General features: G+C 44.5%; 1 protein-coding gene across 1 annotated transcript in view; it reads right to left on the bottom strand.

The window, feature by feature from the left end:
• Nucleotides 1-949: 949 nt before the first annotated feature.
• The window catches only part of LOC144808008 (uncharacterized), a 35,639-nt gene continuing 15,646 nt past the window's right edge, over nucleotides 950-20,942 (bottom strand). Inside the window, exon 2 of the mRNA XM_078673577.1 lies at nucleotides 950-4,930. Coding sequence (XP_078529703.1) covers nucleotides 2,627-4,246 — 1,620 coding nt within the window. The 5' untranslated portion in view covers nucleotides 4,247-4,930 and the 3' untranslated portion in view covers nucleotides 950-2,626. The remainder of the gene's footprint in view (nucleotides 4,931-20,942) is intronic.

Here is a 20,942-nt window from a genome sequence, read left to right as displayed (position 1 = left end):
AACTGAAAGGCACACATTTGTTTACATACAATTTCATATATGTCTGAGTTATTATTCCTATTACAGCGCCGTCTACCTTGAGAAGGCCAATCCTAGACCAGTGTGTGGACACAACACATGCCGACAAATCGAGGACAAAGGGATTGGGACATGGTCTAGGAACACTTACAACAAATCCTACATCAAACCTCACGTTTAACTGATGGAGCGCAAAGAACGATATAAAGCAATATACTGAGAAAACGTAACCTGGAGAATTGCTGCAAATTAAAGTAAATAAAAAAAACTAATAAAGAACTACATAACAACAGCTGTGTGACCTGGAAGCCGATTATTTCTCTATAGCCCTTGTTTGTGATTACCTTATAGTGCTCACATTTATCATCCGCGTGAGAAGAGATGGGAGACTGGGGTGTCTGATTACAGAAGCTCATTTACATACAAAGGGGGGTGACAGCCTGTTTAAAATGCACAGCACAACTTGTTTACGTAAAATGTTTGTACACAAACAGGGTAAAGTCTTGCTTCCCTTGTTTTCATTTTCTTTAATACATCCTGCACCTCGCTCTCTTCTTCTCTTCCTCTCATTTTAATTCATCGTAAAGTACTCAAATTCACTTTTGCTTTATCAGCACGGCACTTGTCGGAGGTTGACACAGTTTGATGGGGTCCCCCCACTATTATCTAGAAAAGGGACTCAGTTCCACCCAGCTCCTTAGCCTGCGACTGGGAAATGTTACTTTGCTTCTTGCATATGCAAACACCGGCCTCAGAGTGTTTGCAATTATCTGTCCCACTAGCAGCGTCCCCTTTATTTATTTGTATGAGTGGCGCAAGAGAGGAACAGAGAACCAGACAAAATTAGCCCTTCTATTGCTTAATTCACTGTAAATGTGAAACACTTTGGGGCTTAGGGGCTGGATACAGAACATCAGGAAACAAACACAAATTAAAGCACATGTTATTTAATTGCTAAAAACTGTTTAAAAATGTAATTTCCAAGTTCAACATATCTGTTTAAAAATATTTAAATTTTTCAGTCAATTCCGAGTTTAGTTACAAACTGAAAGTGGGATAAACACATGATGTATAAAAACTGAAACCAAAAACTTCTTTTTACATTATTTTATGTTTCTTGTTTTTTGTTTTTAAAACAGGCCGTCAACCTTTTCCGTGAAAATTATTATGAGGGCCTGACATCACTTCTTGTGACATCACTACATGTGACGTCATTGTGATTTGCATATGATAATGGGCTCCATCACTATTCTCCTTACTTGTTCCCTGTTTATTTGCATGACATGAGTCTATAGGTAATAAATATAAATAGATAAATTCACAGGTGTTCAGCCCGTTTCTCTGGTGATGTCTCACTTTGGTATGTATTCGGCTGCTTCTTCTATTTTTAGGTGAGTACAAATATCGTGCCATTCCCCCTCTTTCCATTTCTCTCTTTTTCTCGACCATTTCTTTGTCTCTCTCGCTCTCTTTATCTCTCACCCTCTCTGTCTCCCACACACTCCTGTTAGCTTTAGCTTCATGAATGTCACTGCCACTTCTGGCATTCATACAACAAATCATTCAGAACATTTGAGAACAAGGGACTATCAGTGTGGAAGACGAGTTGCTGGGAGTGCAACGGATTGTCCTGGTACATATATGCTTTTGATGTGGGATTTCACTATTTCACCACATTATTAAACCAGAGTCTGCTGCTTACAGTCGCTCAATTCTGGTAAAAAGTAGAGTTTGGCAAGACGCTGAATTAATAGAGAGAGACAAGTCGGAGAGGAGCCATGGGTCACACTTAGCTATAGGACCCGAGGCACAAGCTGATCCATCAACCGATAACAGTGTGTAAAAGGTGCAGCAAACATTACTTAAAAACAAGGTATATGTTCTTTTATATCTAAAAATAGGTTATTTCTTGAACACTTGTGCTTCGCTTTATTTCATTACGTATACTGCAGTGGCATTTGTTAATAGTAACACATGCATTTTACCAATGAAGCTTCCATCTCCAGAGCCCTGACTACATGTCCACGTGTGTTGGGTTTATAGGTGTTATCACTAATCCGACAAGTTAGCTGAAAATACCGTTGTTAGTCCCAGTATTGTTCAGTGTTGCTTTACAGGTAGTGTGGTCAGGTGCGATTGAATGTTTTTCTTTGTATCTCTTCTTCACCAAATAAAAATCAACAATGTTTCTTTTCTTTAAATCCACATTGTGCTTGTCTCCCACTGTGTATCCTGGTACATCATGTCACTTTGTTATGTGTACGGAAGTGAACAATCACTGGAACCAAACACTATTATAATTCTGCAAATACTGTTATCTGTTTTTCCTCTTTACTGCTATTCAGGTCTTCTATCATTGGTATTTCAATGTCATACATAATTTGAATTTTATCTTTTTCCGTAATTTATTCCTCTCACAATAACTGCACTGTTCTGCTCTTGTCTATGTCCTTAGATGGGTCAATATTATTTTTTATGTTCTTAAATTCTTTCCGGAATCTCTGCATCTCTAGGATTATTTCCATGTGAGTTAAATGAAGGAGTGTATTCACTGAGGGCTGTGTGGGATCGAAAATTGACAAAAGCTCTTTTCACTTTCAGTGCCCTTCTATGTTTTCTCCCTGTGTGTTCGCTGATGACTTTGTAGCTCTGATCGTCGACTAAAGCTCTCCCCACATTCATTGCGCTTGAGTGGCTTTCCCCCTGGATGTGTTCGCTTATGTCTTTGAAGGTGTGATGACTGACTAAAGCACTTTGCACATTCGCTGCACTTGAATGGTTTTTCCCCTGTGTGTGTTCGCTGATGTTTTTGTAGGTTTGATAATTGACTAAAGCTCTTTGCACATTCACTGCACTTGAATGGTTTCTCCCCTGTGTGTGTTCGCTGATGATTCTTTAATGCTGTAGAGAAGCAAAAACTACTGTCACATTCACTACAATGATAGGGTTTTTCCCCTGTGTGTGTTCGCTGATGAATTTTTAGTTTTGATAATTGACTAAAGCTCTTCTCACATTCATTGCACTTGAATGGTTTTTCTCCTGTGTGAGTTCGCTGATGAACCCTTAATTCTGTAGAGTTACTAAAACTACTGTCACATTCACTACAATGATAGAGTTTTTCCCCCGTATGTGTTCGCTTATGTCTTTGAAGGTGTGATAACTGACTAAAGCACTTTGCACATTCGCTGCACTTGAATGGTTTTTCCCCTGTGTGTGTTCGCTGATGTTTTAGTAGGTTTGATAATTGACTAAAGCTCTTTGCACATTCACTGCACTTGAATGGTTTTTCCCCTGTGTGTGTTCGCTGATGATTCTTTAATGCTGTAGAGAAGCAAAAACTACTGTCACATTCACTACAATGATAGGGTTTTTCCCCTGTGTGTGTTCGCTGATGAATTTTTAGTTTTGATAATTGACTAAAGCTCTTCCCACATTCATTGCACTTGAATGGTTTTTCTCCTGTGTGAGTTCGCTGATGAACCCTTAATTCTGTAGAGTTACTAAAACTACTGTCACATTCACTACAATGATAGAGTTTTTCCCCCGTGTGTGTTCGCTGATGAATTTGTCGGACGGATAATCGACTAAAGCTCTTCCCACATTCACTGCAGTTGAATGGTTTTTCCCCTGTGTGTATTCGCTGATGTGTTTGAAGGCTTGATAAATGACTATAGCACTTTGCACATTCACTGCACTTGAATGGTTTTTCTCCTGTGTGAGTTCGCTGATGATTCCTTAATGCTGAAGAGTCTCGAAAACTTCTGTCACATTCACTACATTGATAGGGTTTTTCCCCTGCGTGTGTTCGCTGATGACATTTTAGGTCTGATAACCTACTAAAGCTCTGCACACATTCACTGCACTTGAATAGTTTTTCCCCTGTGTGTGTTTGATTATGTCTTTGAAGGTTTGATAACTGACTAAAGCACTTCCCACATTCACTGCACTTGAATGGCTTTTCCCCTGTGTGTGTTCGCTGATGACTTTGGAGGTTTGATAACTGACTAAAGCTCTTCCCACATTCACTGCACTTGAAGGGTTTTTGTCCTGTGTACGTGTGCTGATGAAGCTTGAGTAGTGATGACAAACTAAAGCTCTTGCTGCATGTGTATGATTCTTCTTTCTTGGTTAGTGTTTGTGGGTCGGGTATATATTTGTCTTCATCCCATGACTGCATTTCCTGATGGGCCGACATGTCTGATAAAGCACTTGTGTTTTTCTCACACATTTAATATGTGTGCGGTATTTTACATGTTTGATTTCTGTTTTAATAATAAAATGCAATAGCCACCAAATATTTACCACACTCCTAATACGTAGAAGGTGTCTTAGTAGGCGATTGTGCCTTTAGATTGGATTATGGCTGTGCACGATTGCGGGTAAAGATGTATCTTCCTTCCGGCCGGTGCAAATTGGAACAGTCTGTTGTATTGTAGCTAGAAGAACTCCTCTTTCCTTTACCCGTCAGTTGTCTGGCTCCGCTCTGTTGTGCTCTTCTCTGGTTACTGTGGTTTGTCCAGAAAGAGTTTACAATTCTCCTAGAGCACGGAATGATGGCTTGTCATCATTTTATAAAACAGAGCACTGTGGTAATCACATCATACCGATCCGATGATCAAAGCTGATGTTGGACACTTGTTTATACAGGAGGCGGTTTCTTATCGTTGTTGCCTTAAGTTTCCTAAGGTAATTTCTTCGTTTTGTGGCGTGGAGGTGCACAGCTCAGACTCTTACAATCACTGAACTTCCTTGATGCTTCATCCAGGATCTGTCCATTTGTGTGCAGGTTCCTCTGTCGCCGAATGCGCTGATGTTTTCCTGAATACTGTAGCTCATTATTTCTGCTATTATTGAAGATTTACAGAATTAGCTTCGTTATTGATGGTCATTTCATACATTCAAGGCTTGTTTTCTGTTGGATGTAAAGATATTTAAAATTACTAAATTGAAACATAATGGAATGAGAATTCACAACGTTTAACTGGTTGTAAAAGACATTTCGGTGGAGTTTTACCAAATCTCCATGCAATGCAGCGCAACCCACCCTCCCCCCAGGGAGGCTGCGCTGCGTGACAAGGAGGGAGCAGGAGAGCACCATATTTTCAAAGATATGGCTCTCTCCTTCCCTTTCCCTTGCACCTGCACTGGTTACAGCAGCCTTGCGCCATGCACACACCTTAGCACAAGAGCGCTAGGGTGTGTGTGTGTGAGCCCAGCATAGGTTTTGTACAGGAAAGACACCCTAGACATGAGGGAAAGCTTTTACCACTTTGTATGCGCGTTGCACGCATGCAAAGTCAGAAAAGGAAGGAGAAATGAAAGCATTTCTCCTTCCTTGCGCCTAGTTTAAAAGGGTGCAGTTTTCTCACACTAAACCCAATCTACTGTATTTGGTAAATTGGGTTTAGCGTGAGAAACCTTGGGTCGTTGCAGTGGAACGCCCATGCACCACACTTGGCAGGCCCCCCATGGCGCAAAGTAATGTGACACGGTGCTATGCGATGCTTCACATTACTTTTACATTATTTGCTGGAAAGAAAATTAGGAAAAAAATATTTTGCACTTTTTTGTGCCACTTTTGTGACACAAACACGGCGCAAAATCTTAGTAAATCTACCCCTTCTTCTTTACCACCTTTGAAACTTAGCAAGGAATATTTCATCATACACAGATATTTAACTAAAAGTTCTGTTGATCTGGTGACATCTTATTAATATCTGAAAAGGAGGTTCAAGATAGACGCATATGGTTAAGACTTCATTTAAATAACAATAGATTTTAGAAAAAGAGATGGATCAGGCGGGGCTGCGAAATTTCCAGTAACTCTTTGCGAAGTACATAACAAAAGTAACTCCATTCACTCACTTCGTCTCGTTTCTTTCCTATTCACTTAAGATCATCTCAAATACCAACTCCTGTCTTTACTCACTTTTCATAAGTCACCTTTGACACTGTCAATAGCTCCCTTGGTTCAAGCATTTCTGGTTTCTTCTAACCTGGAAGACTGGAACATTATTGTGGGTTGAGGGGGGTTTCCTATCGCCATAACATCTGTCCATCTCCCTGAAACTAGTGCAGCTTACAGCACCTGGTTCTGGCCCTGAAAGACAACTTTAAAAAGCAAGTCTTTAGTTCTTCCTAAGTTAGATAAAGTTCTGTAAGATGCAGCTCCTTCGGGGGCTTTTTGTAAAACAGAACGAGGGGTTCACTGTAGGGCCCGTCCTTTATATTGTGTGCGCAGATAAGGCAAACAAACGTTGATTCATATAATTTAATATTCAACGAAATCAGTCATTTAGTACTTATAGAGAATCCTTCACAACTAACCCTGAGTGAAGTATTACGCTACGCTTGTGTAGTTTGCGAAGTTTGCGGTACTCCGACCTACGCGAATTGCATGTAGCACAGTGCAAACACGCATAGCATAGCGTAGCGTAGTGCAGCAGTCATTTTGTGCTTGCTCGCAGTCCGCATGCTCAAGTTGGCAACCGCGAGCGAGCAAAAATTACATCCCGGCGAGACTTTTTCCTCGTGCGCAATCAGCAACATCAAGTTGCCGATCGCGAGCGTGGAAAATAAACCTCCAGGTCTGATTCTCAATGCGGGGAGGTCAGGTTTCTCATTGCGAGTGGGCGCGTATGCTCGTGACCTCTCGCGATGCGAAACTACCAGTTTGCGTTGAGAAAGCAATAATTTACCTGACATATCCCCACAACAGATGTGTGTATATTACTCTTTTTCCCCTCTTTTCCACCATTACATGGTATCTGACATGATGTTGTTCGTTTGGGGCCCAGGATCCCACTTAGTGACTGAATAGGCATTTGGCAGAATGGGAGGAGGTGTCAGTTATCCACAGGTGATGCAGCATTTGTACCTTTCCATATTTCTCATATTCAAGTTTACCTCATTTCCTGTCCTTCGGTCTCTTTACTGCCCTCTGGCTGCGCACTCACTCTGTGGGGTTCATCAGAAGTCAGATAACGGCCTGATAGTCACAAGGCCATGGATCTCACTTTTTCTACAACACTGATTGCAGACATAGGGCCTAGTTTAGAGTTTGTCCAAGAGATTATTGCCTTAAAACCAGGGGTGGGTGAAGAATTCCGCTCTGCCGGGGGAGCTCATTTCAAAAAACATCACGAAGTGATGCACAACTGAGTTTTGTTTCTCAAGCGGTTCGCCAACTGTAAGGTGGCAAGCGCTTGTGAGAACAAATCACATGCCAGGCCTCCTCCTGGCGAGATTTCTCAGTGCGGGAGGTCACGGCACGTCACGACCACTCGAGTGTAGAAATCTGCCATTCTCGTTGATGAAGCTACCACTCGAGTAGAATGTCAATTTGAGTGGCAGGAAGCATCAGCGCCCTCTAGCGTGACGCATAGTACCATTCGTGCTCATTTTACAGTGCCGGACAAACTCCTGGAACTAAAAATCAGTGCGAGCAACTTAACAAACTCTGCCACTTGCGGGAGTCCGCAGAGTTCTGCAGAGTTTTTCTGGCACTTCGTGGAGCTCCCAGGAGTAAAACTCTGCAAACTACACCAAGGCCTAATCAAAACGTGACACATATCCTGTCTGCCTTATTATAATTTGCACAGTATGTAATGCATTTTTAATGGGTTGGGCAAGATAACTATCACATTTGTGATGGAATAAACCATTTGATAAAAACTAAATCAGTTGGTGTACATTGTGTCCAGTGTGGCTAGCTGAGCTTGAAGGATCTTGTGGTTTGTGGGTCTCTCACTGCTTTGAGGTCACCACCAGGCAGAACTTCTGTCAGCCGTGCCTTGTGCAGATCTTCCTTCCAGGCAGGACTTCTGTCAGCTGCACCTTGCGGAGATCTTCCTTCCAGGCAGGACTTCTGTCAGGTGCACCTTGTATAGATCTGCTTTCCAGACAAGGGCTTCTTTCCTCAATGATGAGTTCGAATGTCGGGAGAGGTAGAACTGGTCTAGGTCATCTTCTTTATTGGAGTTTAACTGGTCAAGCCAAAGAGCTCGAGCTCTGAGATGAAGGCGAGTCTGGATTTTCTGAGCTCCGTAGAGCATTGAGACAGTCCTACCACATCCACCACCCACTACAAGACTCCAAGAGTCATCGCTACAAGTGCTGCTCCAAGGTTTAATTCAACCACTGTATCTGAACATCCCCTGGTAAATGCCAAATAGAGAATAAACATCCTGCCTGCACCAGAGGAGTGGAGAAAGCTTTTCAAGAACCTCGAGGTAGATGGGCTTTCTCTGTCTGTCGTGACTGAAGATGTTAAACCTTGGTAACATCAATCCCCTTTGAAACGGGCAAGAGTACAGTTGTAGAACACCAACTGATCACTAAGTGTGAAGGGATACAAAGATATTTAATATTAGAGCCTTCTCCCTACATTCGCATGCTCTTGACCCGTTTCTGAACTGACATTTTTTATAGACTAGTAACTTTCCCGTATCCCAACAACTGGTCTAGAAACTTAGAGAACTGCCCCTCTGACGACATATCAGCCCAATCTACTATCCATTGTATTTTATTCTGTAGGTTTTATGGGAACCCGAGGGAAAGCCTTTTGAAACCACTATTGAGATCATGGGGCATATGTAACTGTAGAGCTGCCTATCACAGATTGAACATTTTAGAAAATCTGTATACCGTCAAAGTTGTATCCACCTACCTTAAAGCAGTTGTTAGGGTTAGGGACTTGATGCAACCTTAGAAAAACTGGTAATTAACATGGAGCGGTAAAATGCCATTTCCTGCCTCGTATTGGTTATTTCTGTCTTTTTTATCAACTAGTCTCCCGAGTACTGTATTGTTTTTATTTTGCTTTTAATCGAATTGTTTTTAACATATGAAATGGTTTTTATTGTTCTGTCTTTTACATTGTACGCTTTTATGAACTTGTTTATACAATTCGAATAAAGCTTGATGAATGAAAACAAAAGTCCTCCATTTTGCTATCAGAATGTAACTCATCCAGACCAGACACAAACCCTTAAGTCCGTATTGCATGAAGCTGTGTGGTTCTCACCCAAAAGAGGGCCCTCCACAAATTGCTGACATTTTTTTACACCCCCTGGACAGCCGTGACAACACACAGACTAACTACACCCCCTCAGGGATCACCAGTCCACCTGCCAGCATGAAGAATCAGATCTTTCAATCTTCGCTCCACACTCAGTGAGCTCAGAGTTGCCTTGTAAAACCATCTCATGAGAGTGGAAGAAAAGAACAATAAGTGACACGCACTGCACAGAAGTGTAAATAAATCTACCAATATCATTCCATGTACCACTGTCCTACTGCTGTTGTTTCAACATGGATGTTTTGCCGTCTATCACAGCAGCTTCTTCGTTTAAATCAACAGTTTGTTTTGCATCATACTTACTTACCTATGTACTGTTTCTGACCTTACGACATCTCTGGCAGACATGCTGTGCTGTCTGTTGTTACATAAATAGGAAGTAGATTGCTACTGCAAGATGAGTGCACTTGATTGGGAAAAAAGGTACGACTATTCAAAGAATAACATACCAAAAGCAGCGCATACAATGCAATAACACAGACCAGGTGCTAGAAAAACGTGATGCAATCAATGCAATAAAACAGGCCGGGCAATAGGAAAATGTGACGCAAACAATGCAATAACACAGGCTAGGCAAGAGGAGAATCTGATATAAACAATACAATAACACAGACCAGCACTTGGATTGAAGCAAATATTACAATAACATAGGCAAGGCACCAGAAGAATCTGACGCACACAATGCAATAACACAGGCCAGGCACTCGTAGAATCTGACGCAAACAATGCAATAACACAGGCAAAGTAGTAACAAAATCTGAAGCAAACAACATAATAACACAGGTCAGGCACTAGGGTTGATGCAAACAAGGCAATAACACAGGCCAGGCATGAGTAGAATCTGATGCAAACAATGTAATAACATGGGCCAGGCGCTAGGAGATTGTGACGCAAACAAGGCAATGGCACAGGCCAGGCACTAGAAGAATCTGATGCAAAGAATGCAATAACACAAGTCAGCCACTAGAATGATGTAATGCAAACACTGCAATAACACAGGCCAGGCTCTAGGAGAATTTGATGTAAACAATGCAATGACACAGGCCAGGTACTAGACGAATCTGATGCAAACAATGCAATAACACAGGCGAGGCACTAGGAAAATCTGATGCAAACAATGAAATAACACGGGCCAGGCACTAGGAGAATCTTTTGCAAACAATGCAATAACACAGGCTAGGCACTAGGAGAACCTTATGCAAACAATGCAATAACACGGGCCATGCACTAGGAGAATCTGATGCAAACAAGGCAATAACACAGGTCAGACACTAGGGTTGATGCAAACAATGCAATAACACAGGTCAGGCACTAGAAGAATGTGATGCAAACATTACAATAACACAGGCCAGGCACTGGGAGAATCTGACGCAAACAATGCAATAACACAGGCCAGGTACTAGGTGAATCTGAGGCAAACAATGCAATAACATAGGCAAGGCACTAGGAGACTCTGATGCAAACAATGCATTAACACAGGCCAGTCACTAGGAGAATCTGATGCTAACAATGCAATAACACGGGACAGGCAGTAGGAGAATCTGATGCAAACAATGCAATAACATGGCCAGGCACTAGGAGAACTTGAAGAAAACAATGCAATAACACGGGCCAGGCAAGAGGAGAAGCTTATGCAAACAATGCAATAACACAGGTCAGGCACTAGAGTTGATGCAAACAATGCAATAACACAAGCCATGTACGAGGAGAATCTGATGCAAACAATGCAATAACACAAGCCATGTACGAGGAGCATTTGAAGCAAAAAATGCAATAACACAGGCCAGGCATTAGGAGAATCTGATGGACACAATGCAATAACACAGGCCAGGCACTAGAATGATCTAATGCAAATAATGTATTAACACAGGCCATAGCAAAACACATATAGTATTCCAACTGGTATAAGTATTAGAACAATTAGAGAGGATATGTAGAAAACATTGTCAGCAAAGAAATAAAGAGACTCAATGCATACGTAGAATGGGCCCGAGGCATCGTGTTTATCTAGGAAGAACAAAGTAATTTACAGTAGTAGCAGCACTGTAGATACACAAGTAATACAACCCCAATTGTACTTGGTGCGTGAAAGGTGCATATGGTGAGCAAGGTGGCGACGCGAGTGACAAATTGATCAGCGTAAACGGCGCAATAGTGATTAGTGTCGAATATATACAGTGATTTATGCAAAACAATGTGGCTACAGATGAATTCAAAAAAGCTTGTTTTGGATGTAGCTAGCTGTTGGTAACATGTGCCACATTGTGGGTAGCGCCTATTATTAGGCTGAATGGTCAACGGCGTTTTGATCCGCGTTAATTGGGATCATCTTCAGGACTGGGTTGGAAGAAGAACAGTGCTGTACAAGGGGATAGAGAAAGGGGGTGGGGGTTAGGGCAGAACAGGTGGAATGGCACGCTCCAAACTGGTAAAGTGTTAAGGTAGCGCCTGGCGTGGGTGGTCAGTTCAGGTGGGAAGGACTGCGCAGAAGGAGAAAAGCGCTGGAGCGATTGGGGCTAAAGGAAAGCAGGCAGGGACCGGAGAGTAGATCAGACTATGCATGGTGGTCACCTGGGGGAGCAGCAGTAGGTATGGTCAACAGTAGGCGTGCACAAAGCATTCACGGAGGAGTAGCCCGTGATGGAGAGTGGGCAAGGGCGTAATTGTTAACACAGACAAGGCACTAGAAGGATCTAATGCAAACAATGCAATAACACGGGCCAGGCGGTAGGAGAATCTGACGCAAACAATGCAATAATATAGGCCAGGGACTAGGAGAATCTGACATAAACAATGCAATGACACAGGCCAGGCACTAGGAGAATCTGACACAAACAATGCAATGACACAGGCCAGGCACTAGGAGAATCTGACACAAACAATGCAATAACACAGGCCAGGCACTAGGAGAATCTGACACAAACAATGCAATAACACAGGCCAGGCACTAGGAGAATCTGACACAAACAATGCAATAACAAGGACCAGGCACTAGAAGGATCTAATGCAAACAATACAATAACAAGGGCCAGGTGGTAGGAGAATCTGACGCAAACAAGGCAATAACACAGGCGAGGCATTAGGAGAATCTGATGCAAACAATGTATTAACACAGGCCAGGCACGAGGAGAATCTCACACAAACAATGAAATAACACAGGCGAGGCATTAGGAGAATGTGATGCAAACAATGCAATAACACAGGCCAGGTACTAGAAGGATCTAATGCTAATATTATCCCTGTGTGCCATGCCTACAAAACACTTCCCTGGCCTAGATCAGCCACCCCTCCAGCTGGGTGTAGTATACCAGTGGTGAGGGTACAGGTGAATGAGCCCTGTACCCCTACAGTGCCCAAGTCCATTCTTGGGCATTGTAAGTACAGTGCTGTCATTATGAGTATATGGTGCGGGGATTTTGTCATTACGAATTCCACAACACCACAATGACTACACTGAAACCTGGGAAGTTTGGTATCAAACTTCTCAGCACATTAAACCCACACTGATGCCAGTACCTCATGTATTTTTATCTGAAGTGTTTTAGTGCGCCAAATTATATTTTGTACTGGGGGATTAAAATTAGAACTGTTTATAGGGAGTCACAGATATAATCTCCTTTTTACATACAAAGGAAATAACATAAGTTGTATTTTATTATATTAAAGTTATTATGTGGAATTCCTTTCTTGGTGGTATATATGTATCATTAAATGATCTTGTGTAGATGTGATTGAGTAGAGTGGATTGAATGGTGGCTATACCTATTTGGTGATACTTTTGATGCCAAGAGAATATTTTATTTTCTACTCTTCAATAAAGACCAGATCTCCAGAGGACAGCGGCCTGTCCAGAAAACCTCTAACTTCAAGGATTTCGAACAATTGTACTCTGAAGTTCCATCGTTTGACCTTCTCAACTCTCAACGCACCTCCAGGCCTGGCCACCGTGACTATAAACCTTTCAATTTATAAAGATGTGTTTACTTCTTGGTTTCAGTGTCTAAAATGTGTCAGCCCAGTATGGTTATGGTATGCCTCTCCTGAAGTTCACAGGCCTAAGGGTTCATTCCTGGTATATAGAACGGGCGACAGAGGGCGTCCCAGCCCAGTGCCCCAGGGGATCTAAATGGCATCTGAGATGAGCCCATTTACGTAAACGCAGGCCATAGGCTGTGTGTCCAGCAGCTTCATGAGTGATCTCAAACTCCCTGAGACTAAATGTCTCAATCATAAAAGGTATTTCCAGGGAGTCCAACACCTTATCGGCATCACCAGCCTTTATGTGTGTATTTTCCCGATGCAGCACTGCGAATACCGTCCGTAGATGAGACTATTCTCTCTTGTAGGAGGGATAGCCGAGTCGCATCACCTCAGGCAGGAATTTATTATCACAGGGCAGCAGTGACAGAGGGTGATAAGAGGTACACTTAGCCAGGTCTGTCCCAAACTTGGGGAGTGCTGATATGAATGTGTCACTTATAGACGGCAGCGCCACACCACCCTTTAATGCCTCGGCATACACCTCCAGCAGATATGCGTCCAGTATTTATTTCTAAGCTGTGTAAAACTCTACACCAGACCTTCAGATCCCGGAGCCTTTCCTCCTCCTAGGGCGTCTATAGCTGCAACGATCTGTTGCCCAAACATCGATGGCTTATGACTGGATGTGAGAGCCAATTTACATAGCCCTGCATAGCTAAATCGAGAAAGAAGTGTCCTGGCGCTAATATGAGCACTTAAGTATCAAAATCACACAGCCCCTGAACATGAACAGAAAGGTTTTGATTTGTTTCCTGAAAGAACTCATGTTTTCTTGGGCGCACAGGGCAGGTGGGAGGGCATTCCATTCCAGGTACCTGCAGTCACCACAGGCAGAGACTAGTCATCTATTCTGATTTTCGTAAACTTAGAGACTTTTGTCAGCAAAGCACAGTGGGATCTCACCCCTCGGCCAGCTGATACCAGGCAAAAAAGCGAGTACAAATAAGAATGAACCCCCTGATTGAAGAGCGTTAATGACATGAAGTGCTTTATATTGACATCTTTTCAGGACAGCAAGCCGGTGCAATTTGACCAGTTTGTTGGAGATCGACCATGATTTTATTAACCTCAGAACCAGCCCAAGTGCTGTCTTTGTAGCAGCAGCAATCTATGAAGGCGATATTCAGATATGCCTACGTATACGGTGATGCAGGAATCCATTCTCGATTTATTTATTTATTTATTTATAAAGTTTTATATAGCGCGAACTTGATCCCGAAGGATATCAGAGCGCTTTACAGTTAGAGGGAGAGGAAGGAAAAAGATCACAATCAGACTAAAATTGTGAAACTAATATGCATAAAATCATATAGTGCAAACATAACAGATCCTATCTAATTCAAGGTTAACGTAGAGTGGGCTAGTCAATGATAAAATGACATCAAGGGAGTGATGATACATAATGATGTAAGCGGGGCGAATACAATTGTAACAAACAGAATTATTAATGCGGATAGCAAGCTTTTTTCAAAAATATTGGCTAACAGATTGAATGACTTAATGCCAAGTCTAGTTTCAATAAGGCAGCAAGGATTTATCTTAAATCGAGATACAACAGACCACGTGAAAAAGGATTATCTCTCTTCTGGATTGGGCACAAGCTACAGGATCTCCTGTTTCGGTAGCACTGTTAGATGCTGAAAAAGCATTTGACAGGGTTTCCTGGAGGTTTCTTTGGTCTACTTTAGTTTGGAAGGGATTCCCTAAAGAATTTATAAACGCAATACAGGCATTATACAGTCACCCGAAGGCAGCAATCCGTATTTCTGGGGATCTTTCAGACAATTTGGCAATAACAAGGGGGACCAGACAAGGTTGTCCTTGTTCCCCCTTGTTATTTGCCTTGTACATTGACCCATTTTTAAGTAGACTGGAAAAAACAAGAGGTATCATTCCGGTTAGGATACACCAGGCTGCATATAAAGTGTTTGCCTATGCAGACGATGTCACTATCGTAACTTCGGATATTAAGAGTGCTTTACCGAAGATAGTGGAATTGGCGGAACAGTTCGGGGGATGTTATGTTACGTTATGTTATGTTAAGTATGTTTGTATAGTGCATGGCTGCCCCAGCAACAGGGTGTCCCAGCGCTTGCAGAATAGTCAACCAGAGGAGTGAACAGGATAGGTAAGTTGAGCTAGAGAAGCTTGTGCTAAATGGAGGCGAACAGCCAGGTTTTTATTTTTTTCCGGAAGAGCCAGTGGTCTTGCGTGCCTCAAGGGGGATGGAATTCCATAGAGCAGGGGCCAGGGATTTGAAGGAACGTCCGCCTGCTCTGCTCTTGCGTACCCTAAGGTGCGGGCAAGGTGAAGGTCCGCAGAACGAAGGGCACGTGTGGGGACGTAGAAAGAGCAGAGACCCTGTAGTATTTGGGGGGGCCTGGCCATGTAGGATTTTGTGGGTTAGACAGAGTGTTTTAAATCGAATTCTCTGTTTCACCGGCAGCCAGTGAAGATGGCGAAGGATGTGTGAGGTGTGGCAGCGTTTGGGTAGGGCAAAAAGAGTACGAGCTGCTGCATTTTGAGCCCTTTGGAGTCTATTCGTGGTTGTAAGTTTAGCACAAGGCAATAGGCCGTTGCAGTAGTCCAAGTGGGATAGGACCAAGGACTGGACTATTACTTGTCTGCTGGGCGGCTCAAAGAAGCCAAAAATGGGCTTAAGGGTGCGTAGGCGACCAAAACAGGTACCAGCCACCTTTTTTGTATGTGACTCAAAGGAGAGAGAGTTGTCCATTAGGACTCCCAGATTCTTAACTTCCTTCTTGGGAATCAGGGCAGGGCCCATCGTCGGGGGACACCACTGGTCGCCCCATTTCTGTGAGTCTCGACCAATCAGGAGCACCTCCGTTTTTGTTAAGTTGGAGGCAGTTTTCCGTCATCCAGCGTGAGATGGCTGTGACATCTTCCTGAAATTGTAACTGATCCGATATAGTGTTGTTGGAAAAGGTGAAAATAAGCTGCGTGTTGTCAGCATACAAGATCAACTTGATCCCACGTTCTTTTGCTAGCAGGGCCAAGGGGCGAACATACACGTTAAACAGCGTAGGGCTGAGGGCAGAGCCCTGGGGAACGCCGCATTTGAGAGGGAATGTGCTGGATGAATAAGGTGGGGCGTGAATCTGGAAGGAACGATCAGACAGAAAGGATGCAAACCATGCCAAAGCCTTGCCCCAGACCCCAATCTCCCTGAGGCGTTTGAGTAAAATCTCGTGGGAGACCGTGTCGAACGCCGCACTTAGGTCGAGCAGGATCAAAGCTGAGGTGTGTTTAAGGTCCTGTGATGGCCTTAGTTGCTCCGTTACTGCCAGGAGCGCAGACTCTGTGCTATGGTTTGCCCGGAAGTCGTTCTGTGACTCATCAGGATCCCATGTGCTTCCAGATATTTGGTCAGGGTGGAGTTCACATGGGCCTCCATCACCTTGGCCAGGTACGGTAGGAGGGAGATGGGTCTGAAGTTTTCTGGCAGGGAGGGGTCCAGGGTGGTTTTTTTTAACAGGGGGATGACTTTGGCATGTTTCCAGGATCTGGGGACTGTGGCGGACTGGAGGGATCTGTTAATCAGTTCCCCGCCTACGAGCAGAATGGAGTCCTGGAATTGCCTGAAGGTATCAGGTTTGACAGGGTCATCGGGTGACCCAGACTTTACCTTTATGGCAAGGAGCTCGAGGTCTTTATTGGTCATGAACGGGAGAGTTGGGAGGGAGTAACGGGAGTCCAGCTGGTAAGGGGGGTCGGCCGGGTAACGGGGAGGGTCCACTAGTATTCAGCAGGTTATAGATCCCCTCTACCTTATTAATAAAGAAGCAGGCCAGATCTGCACATTGGGAGTTGGAAACTATTGTACTGTTGGTTCCCTCTGTTACTTTAGTCATATCTTTAATTAGTGAGAAGATAGTTTTGGATGGGTTGGGACTGATTTTAATCATGTTCGTATAGAAAGCAGCTTTAGTTTTTAGATCTCGCACCTGCGACGCATCGCGTAGCGATGTCGCAGCGAGACCTATTGTTGTCAGCTCTGCTTACAAGGAGCTAAAGGGCGACAAGAGATGGGCACGCGCAGCCTCAGGAACCGGATCAGGTAGCGCGCGCGTTCACCATCTCCTGTCTCCCCTTTAGCTCCATGTAAGCAGACACACACGAGCGCACGCACACAAACACACACACGCACACACACGAGCACACATACACGCATGCAGACATAGAGACACCCCCCCGCCGCGGCGCGCACACACACACACACACACACACAAGCGTACAGAGACACCCCCTCCCCCCTACAACTAAGCCCCACTCACCTCATCGGTGCCACTCTGGACTCAAGCAAGCCGGGCCGACGAGGCTGAAATGCCAGAAACCGGTCCCCGGTAGCTTGTTCCCTTCCCAGTATAAGAATTGGCTTGGTAGTTTGGTTTGCCCTGTTCCCATCATGCACTGGGACAGGAACAGACTAATTTGCATATAGCCAAGTTCTGAGCTGGGATGGTGCAGTGAGCTAAAAAACGGTGATGGATCAAGCCCTGATCTTTGGACTGGGTAAGAGTGGTCTGCTTAATTCAGGCACTCTGTTCATCACCACCCCCCTTATCTGAATCATTTTGTCCACCATAAGCGTGGAAGGGTATACTCAGATGTGAGTCCCTTGCTCATTGCACCATCAGGATTCAAGCAAGCCGGGCCGACGAGGCTGAAATGCCAGAAACCGGTCCCCGGTAGCTTGTTCCCTTCCCAGTATAAGAATTGGCTTGGTAGTTTGGTTTGCCCTGTTCCCATCATGCACTGGGACAGGAACAGACTAATTTGCATATAGCCAAGTTCTGAGCTGGGATGGTGCAGTGAGCTAAAAAACAGTGATGGATCAAGCCCTGATCTTTGGACTGGGTAAGAGTGGTCTGCTCAATTCAGGCACTCTGTTCATCACCACCCCCCTTTTCTGAATCATTTTGTCCACCATAAGCGTGGAAGGGTATACTCAGATGTGAGTCCCTTGCTCATAGCACCATCAGGATTCAAGCAAGCCGGGCCGACGAGGCTGAAATGCCAGAAACCGGTCCCCGGTAGCTTGTTCCCTTCCCAGTATAAGAATTGGCTTGGTAGTTTGGTTTGCCCTGTTCCCATCATGCACTGGGACAGGAACAGACTAATTTGCATATAGCCAAGTTCTGAGCTGGGATGGTGCAGTGAGCTAAAAAACGGTGATGGATCAAGCCCTGATCTTTGGACTGGGTAAGAGTGGCCTGCTTAATTCAGGCACTCTGTTCATCACCACCCCCCTTTTCTGAATCATTTTGTCCGCCATAAGCGTGGAAGGGTATACTCAGATGTGAGTCCCTTGCTCATTGCACCATCAGGATTCAAGCAAGCCGGGCCGACGAGGCTGAAATGCCAGAAACCGGTCCCCGGTAGCTTGTTCCCTTCCCAGTATAAGAATTGGCTTGGTAGTTTGGTTTGCCCTGTTCCCATCATGCACTGGGACAGGAACAGACTAATTTGCATATAGCCAAGTTCTGAGCTGGGATGGTGCAGTGAGCTAAAAAACGGTGATGGATCAAGCCCTGATCTTTGGACTTTGTAAGAGTGGTCTGCTTAATTCAGGCACTCTGTTCATCACCACCCCCCTTTTCTGAAGCAATTACAACTATGCCACTGCACTACACAGTTCATTTTCCCACCCAAAATGTACTTTTTAGTCACCGTCATCTGGTCAAAAAATTACGTACCCAATTGTTTAACTGAAATTATTAGATGGTCTAAATCCTGCACAATTTGAAACGACATGCCTAGTGCATACACAGTGATGAACAACACACACAACCACACACACACAACCACACACACACACAACCACATACACAACCACACACACAACCACACATACAACCACACACACCACACACACAACCACACTATCAGTGCACACTTTCACCAGACACAGACACCATCAGTCGTCAGTGCACACTTTCACCGGGCACAAATACAATCAGAACCAGTACCAGGTCCTTCTTAGATGAAGCAGGGATGAATGGATGTATTTTTCTGATAACTTTTAGCAGTCAAAAGCCTGTATTGCAGGTGATTTTAATGTATCCTTCTAAGGACAGATGCAAGTCCACCCAAACTCCCAGTTCGCTGACCTGATGGAATGGGATGGACAGAGATCCCAAAGGCACTGGCCTCCACCCTTGTGCCGTGAAGCTCCGGTCCCAAATACCACTATTTCCGTTTTTTTTTCACTGTTTAGGTCTAGGGAGTTTGAGCTCATCCAATCAGCGTCTTCCTGGCGGCAGCTCCTAAAATTACTGGACATTTCATCTGTATTTAATTCTACTCTAATGATTTGTGTATCATCTTTTAGAGGTGGTATCGATTATCGAATGACTGGACCAGGTGTATTTTCTTCTAATCTATTCATTTGTGTATCATCGAGTAGAGGGGATATCGAATGACTCGATCAGGCTGGCCAAGTGGGCCATGTAAAGATTGAAAAGATTGGGGCTCAAAACCAGCCGGGGGAGGGGTAATTGTCTTAGGGGTTGATATGAAGTTAGCTGATGCCACCACTTGGGTCAAATCTTTCAAAAAGTATAAGCACCAAGCAGGCACTTTCCCCTAAGACCCACCATCTGCAATCTCTGTAGGAATGTGGAGTGGGAGATGGAGGCAAAGGCTGCAGACAGATCTGATCAGATCAAAGCCCCCACCCCCCCACCTCCATACATAATGTCACTAATATCCCACGTGGCTTTAGACAGCAAGGTCTCTGCAGAGAGCCCTTTTGGAGCCCTGGATCGACTTTGTGCAGAAGTTGGTGGGACTCAAGGTATTTGGTGAGCTGCTTGTTCACTGTGGCCTCAGTTAATTTGGTGAACATCAGGAGCAGAGAGACAGGTCAATCCTTAGAGTTAGAACTGCTGTGACTACTGGAGCAGACAACAATGGAAGTAATATTAGCTAAAACTCTCTGATTGGCTGTATGCTGAGGTGTGACGGAGTGCAAGAACAAGAAGGTTGGGCTGGGATGTGTCCCAGAGTAATTACCAGTGGCAGAGATGAACTCAAACGTTCCACCCATCATTTTGCTTATTCATAAATACACCAGGTGGGCCCATGTGGGGGTCCCGTGCTCCCTGCTCCACTGGAATGAAGCCGCACCCTACTGTCAAGGCTCACATAGGCTGAAACCAGTCTTGGGTTGATTGTGTTCCGGTTCAGAAAGGATCTGGATTGGCTCTACAGGCTGGTCTGCCCTATTGGAAGAAGTCTAAAGCTGATTTGCATATGTCTGCTTCCTGTTTAAGGTGGCATTGTGGGCCAACAACCTATTGATCTCCCTCTCCGGCTTGGCCTGGTGAGTACCTGGACGTGAGCCGGAGTCTAGTGAGGAAGAGGATGTGATCAGGGCCTGTTGAGGACCAGGACGTGAGTCAGGGGCTTGTGAAGACCAGGACTTGAGCCAGGGCCTTGTGAGTACCAGGACGTGAGCTGGGGCCTTGTGAGGATCACGGAAGTAAACAGTGGCCTTGTGAGGACCAGGACGTGAGCTGGGGCCTTGTGAGGACCAGGACATGAGCCAGGGCCTCGTGTGGACCAGGACATGAGCCGGGGCCTGGTGGAACAGGATGTGAGCCAGGGTCTGGTGGACCACGACATGACCCAGGGCCTTGTGGGGACTAGGGCGTGAGCCAAGGCCTTGTGAGGATCAGGACATGAGCCAGGGCCTTGTGAGGACCAAGACGTGAGCCAGGGCCTTGTGAGGACCAGGACGTGAGCCGGGGCCTTGTGAGGACCAGGATGGGAGACGGGACCT

The sequence above is a fragment of the Lissotriton helveticus genome, chromosome 1_2, assembly GCF_964261635.1.
Source record: "Lissotriton helveticus chromosome 1_2, aLisHel1.1, whole genome shotgun sequence".
Lineage (NCBI taxonomy): Eukaryota > Metazoa > Chordata > Amphibia > Caudata > Salamandridae > Lissotriton > Lissotriton helveticus.
Note: the sequence above shows the minus strand (reverse complement) of the source record. Positions and strands in the feature narration are given on the sequence as shown.